The 4031-nt window shown below is 37.4% G+C and overlaps 2 protein-coding genes across 5 annotated transcripts in view; one reads left to right on the top strand and one right to left on the bottom strand.

Annotated features, from left to right (window-relative positions):
* The window catches only part of LOC104779643 (aspartic proteinase nepenthesin-1-like), a 3772-nt gene extending 2481 nt beyond the window's left edge, over positions 1–1291 (top strand). The window contains exon 2 of one of the 4 annotated variants that reach the window (XM_019244487.1): positions 722–1291. In XM_019244487.1, the coding sequence (XP_019100032.1) occupies positions 722–1238 (517 nt within the window). In that variant the 3' untranslated portion in view covers positions 1239–1291. Of the gene's footprint in view, positions 1–3 lie in introns of all 4 variants that reach the window. The other 3 variants (XM_010504026.1, XM_010504025.2, XM_019244488.1) reach the window with 3 other exon arrangements.
* LOC104779642 (SKP1-like protein 14) lies at positions 3184–3932 on the bottom strand. The gene has a single exon (XM_010504024.2). It carries the CDS (start codon positions 3807–3809, stop codon positions 3321–3323), a length of 489 nt encoding a protein of 162 aa, XP_010502326.1. The 5' UTR covers positions 3810–3932; the 3' UTR covers positions 3184–3320.

Raw genomic sequence — 4031 nt, 5'->3', positions numbered from 1 at the left:
AACATGTGGATTCAGGTAAAAACCTCACCAAGATCCAAAAGATCCAAAGAGGGATTAACCGTGGTTTCCACAGATTGAACAGGTTAGGAGCTGTAGCTGTTTTGGCTGTAGCGTCTAATCCTGATGATACTAATAACATTAAAGCACCTACTCATGGAGGAAGCGGCGAGTTTCTTATGGAGTTGTCTATTGGAAACCCGGCGGTTAAATACTCAGCTATTTTTGACACCGGAAGTGACCTTATATGGACTCAATGCAAGCCGTGTACGGAATGTTTTGATCAACCAACTCCGATTTTTGACCCGGAGAAATCTTCCTCTTACTCGAAAGTAGGGTGCTCTTCTGGTCTTTGCAACGCATTGCCTCGATCAAACTGCAACCAAGACAATGATGCTTGTGAGTATTTGTATACCTATGGAGATTACTCATCCACAAGTGGGTTCTTAGCCACGGAAACGTTCACTTTCGAGGAGGGGAACTCGATTCATGGTATCGGTTTCGGGTGTGGGGTTGAGAACGAAGGAGACGGGTTCTCACAAGGCTCAGGTCTTGTAGGTCTTGGTCGTGGACCTCTCTCGCTTATCTCTCAGCTCAAAGAGACTAAATTCTCTTATTGCTTAACCTCGATTGGGGATAGTGAAGCATCTAGCTCGTTGTTTATCGGATCTTTAGCCTCGAATATCGTCAACAAAACAGGTGCAAGTTTAGATGGCGAAGTAACCAAAACGATGTCTTTGCTACGAAATCCGAATCAGCCTTCGTTCTATTACCTTGAGTTACAAGGCATCACCGTTGGAGGAAAACGCCTTTCTGTTGAAAAGTCTAATTTCGAACTAACCGAAAATGGAACGGGAGGCATGATCATAGACTCGGGAACGACCATAACGTTTCTCGAGGAGTCCGCCTTTAAGGAGTTGAAGGAAGAATTTACTTCCCGTATGAGTCTACCAGTCGATGACTCGGGATCCACAGGACTTGACTTGTGCTTCAAGTTACCTAATGTTGAAATGGATATTGCAGTTCCTAAGCTAATTTTCCATTTTAAAGGTGCGGATTTGGAGCTTCCCGGAGAGAATTATATGGTGGCGGATTCGAGCACAAGCCTTTTGTGTTTGGCCATGGGAAGTTCTAATAGGATGTCTATTTTCGGAAATGTTCAGCAGCAGAATTTTAATGTACTTCATGATCTTGAGAAAGAAACGGTATCGTTTGTCCCCACCGAATGTGGAAAATTGTAGATTTTAATTGTTTTCTTCTTTTATGATAAATAAACTTTTATGCTTTGAGACAACTTTAAGTGCCTCCATATTTTACACCATTAGATAGGTACATCCGAGAAAATAGAATATATCATGTTTTTTAATTGTGTTGATATGAAAACAAGGGAAAAAACAGAAGTAATAAATCTTTGCAAAGAAAAGAAAACTTGTTTTAATTTTCTTATTGATAAACAACTATTTGAACCTAGCTAGAATAAAAATTAAGTAATTGTATATGTGTAAATTTCCATGTGTCCGTGAAACCACAATGATAAATATCATGTGCCCTGGATATAGTAACATTATAACAAAGAGTAGTCTATTTCTGCTTACTGAAATCTCTTATAAATTGTTTATCATTTACCGTAGATTTGTTAATCCTGTAATTTCTAGATATATAACGTAAAAGAGTGCTAATATGGTTTGGAAGGGCTTGTTCCATCATGAACAACTTAATTTGAAATCACATCGATATGATGTTTCTACGAGAATTATTGATAATAATGAACAATAAGTATCATTATAATTATTAAACTTGGAAGCAAAGTAAAAGAGTTCGCTCAACTTCCAAGCAACTTGAGCGAGAAAGATGAAAAGCATGCGTCATGCAGTTTGATTATAAAAGATGAAAATACGAACACGTCGCCCAACAAATTAACATAATTAAGCCCTAACTATCTCACCTATATTTTGATTATAAAATAAAATAAAAATCTTACCTATATTTTTTTATCAAAATGTTTCAAAACCCATAAAATTGGTATATCATATAGATTTCTAAACTTGGAAGTATATATATCCTCTTTGAGGAAAATGTGTGTAAGATTTGTTTCTTTCACGATTGTATATTTTACCCCGCATATATATAGAACTTTAGAGTACATGTGTATTGGTCGAATGTTCTTTGGTCATTGCGATTTGAATTATAATGGGTGAAAAAAGAAAGAGAATGAGCTACAAACTTTAACTTACAATGCCCATAGTAAACATGTAGAGAATACTCGTATGAGATTGAGAGCTAATCGGCTCATATCATTGGGCTTGAAAGGGCCTATAATAAAATAATAATCTTGCTTAATCGGCGCATTGTGATGTTGTTCTTTCCACATTTTAAGACCAGAGAGATGGATCAAGTCCTCACCGTATCCGGATCCCATGTTCTTGAGAGCAATTGGTTTGTTTTTTTTTTATCACCAACAAGATTTTCATAGAGATGGTAACATGTGGTAAAGACAAACCCTGATGAAACCGACGGCTACGCTCTTTCCACAAGTTATAAGTTCCTCCTTGCCTAGCCTTGAAGGAGGGTAAATGAATTAATTAATCTTAGGGGATGTAGCCAGAGGAGAATTTGGTCCCAAGAGTGAGGGACGTCATTTGATAGACCCATCTTATGAGCCAAGCTGTTGTTGAATGCTTAGGGATCGCCACTTTATGCCAAATGAGAGATGACCAAGAAACATGAAGCTTCCAAGGACGGATTGAATAACAGGTGTCAAAAGCTCTAGAGCATTGAAATATAGTTTTCAGTATCTCTACTCTATTTTATTACTACTACTAGTATATCATGTGTGTAGATAAATACCCTATTTTAATTAATAATTTATTCTAAACCTTTTTATGTTCAACAACTTATATTAATGATTTTCTCAAATAAGCCAAGCCGTAGAAAATTTAACCTAGTCAATACTCGTATTTCGTAAGTCATTATACGTGGAATTTACCCTAGTCTATTAAAAGAAAAAGGGAATAGAGAAACCCCTAGATATGGCACATATATCATGATAACTTTTCGGTGCCCAAGTCTTTATCAAACGGCGGCGCCGACTGTATTCCACCGTTCCCCGACTAAGAATTTAGCAAGAAACATCAAGAGACGAAGATAACATAACAACTATGAAATTAAGTAAAACGAATCCGAAACTAGAGAATCAAAGTTAATCCACACAGTTAAGAAAAACGATGAAAGAAAGAGACAAATTAAAAGCCATCAACAAAAGATAATAGAAAACATCGATCGGAATCGACAATTAGAAAACGAAACCAAAAAAAAAAAAGAGTTTAGGGTTTTGGTTCAGGTTCAAAAGCCCACGCGTTGTCCTTTCGAATCTCTGCTTCTTCTTCGGATGTGAAATCGCACTCGATGTTGAAGATCGTTCGAATCTCCTCTGGCGACATGTCTTTGATGTGATCTGCAACGCTCTGGCAAGTGAGATCGAGAAGGTCTTTGACGTTGAGATAGTTAGCAGCGAGAATGATTGAGAAGGTTGTTTCGATATCAATATTTTTCATGAACTCTACGTCCCAAGTCTTGAGCTCCTCCGCCTTGGCTTCCTCTTCCTTGGTTGAATCTTTATCATCGACGTGTTTCTTGCAATACTCGATGACCAGTGCGAGGATCTTACCAGTCACGTTCGCCAGCGGGATTGCTTTATCGGCGCAGTCATCGTCGATCATGTGCCCTATGATCTGCAATTTACGAGCCACCGCTTCTTCAATCTCGAAAGTTACACCATCGGAGCTAGTCAACACAACCTTGTTCGAAGACATGTTGTTGTTTTTTTCTTTTGTGTGGCTAAACGAAAAAGAATTTTTTTAGGAGATTTAATCAGAGATATTGAATGAGAGATCGAAGAAGGTATGATGATCGTCTCTCTATTTATCTGATGAGAAGAGTCGGCCAATTATTGAATTTAGGAATTAGAAAATATGATAATTTTTCCCTTTTTAATTTCCAAAGCAATAAGGAAAGGGTAATAAAATATCTTTATT

This window comes from Camelina sativa, chromosome 4 (genome assembly GCF_000633955.1).
Source record: "Camelina sativa cultivar DH55 chromosome 4, Cs, whole genome shotgun sequence".
In the NCBI taxonomy this organism is placed as follows: Eukaryota; Viridiplantae; Streptophyta; class Magnoliopsida; order Brassicales; family Brassicaceae; genus Camelina; species Camelina sativa.
The sequence above is the reverse complement of the archived record's forward strand: the minus strand, read 5'-3'. Positions and strand labels throughout refer to the sequence as shown.

What these genes read in the sequence shown, in the direction of transcription:
- LOC104779642 (XM_010504024.2), bottom strand. Translation starts at nt 3,809, where the DNA reads ATGTCTTCGAACAAGGTTGTGTTGACTAGCTCCGATGGTGTAACTTTC.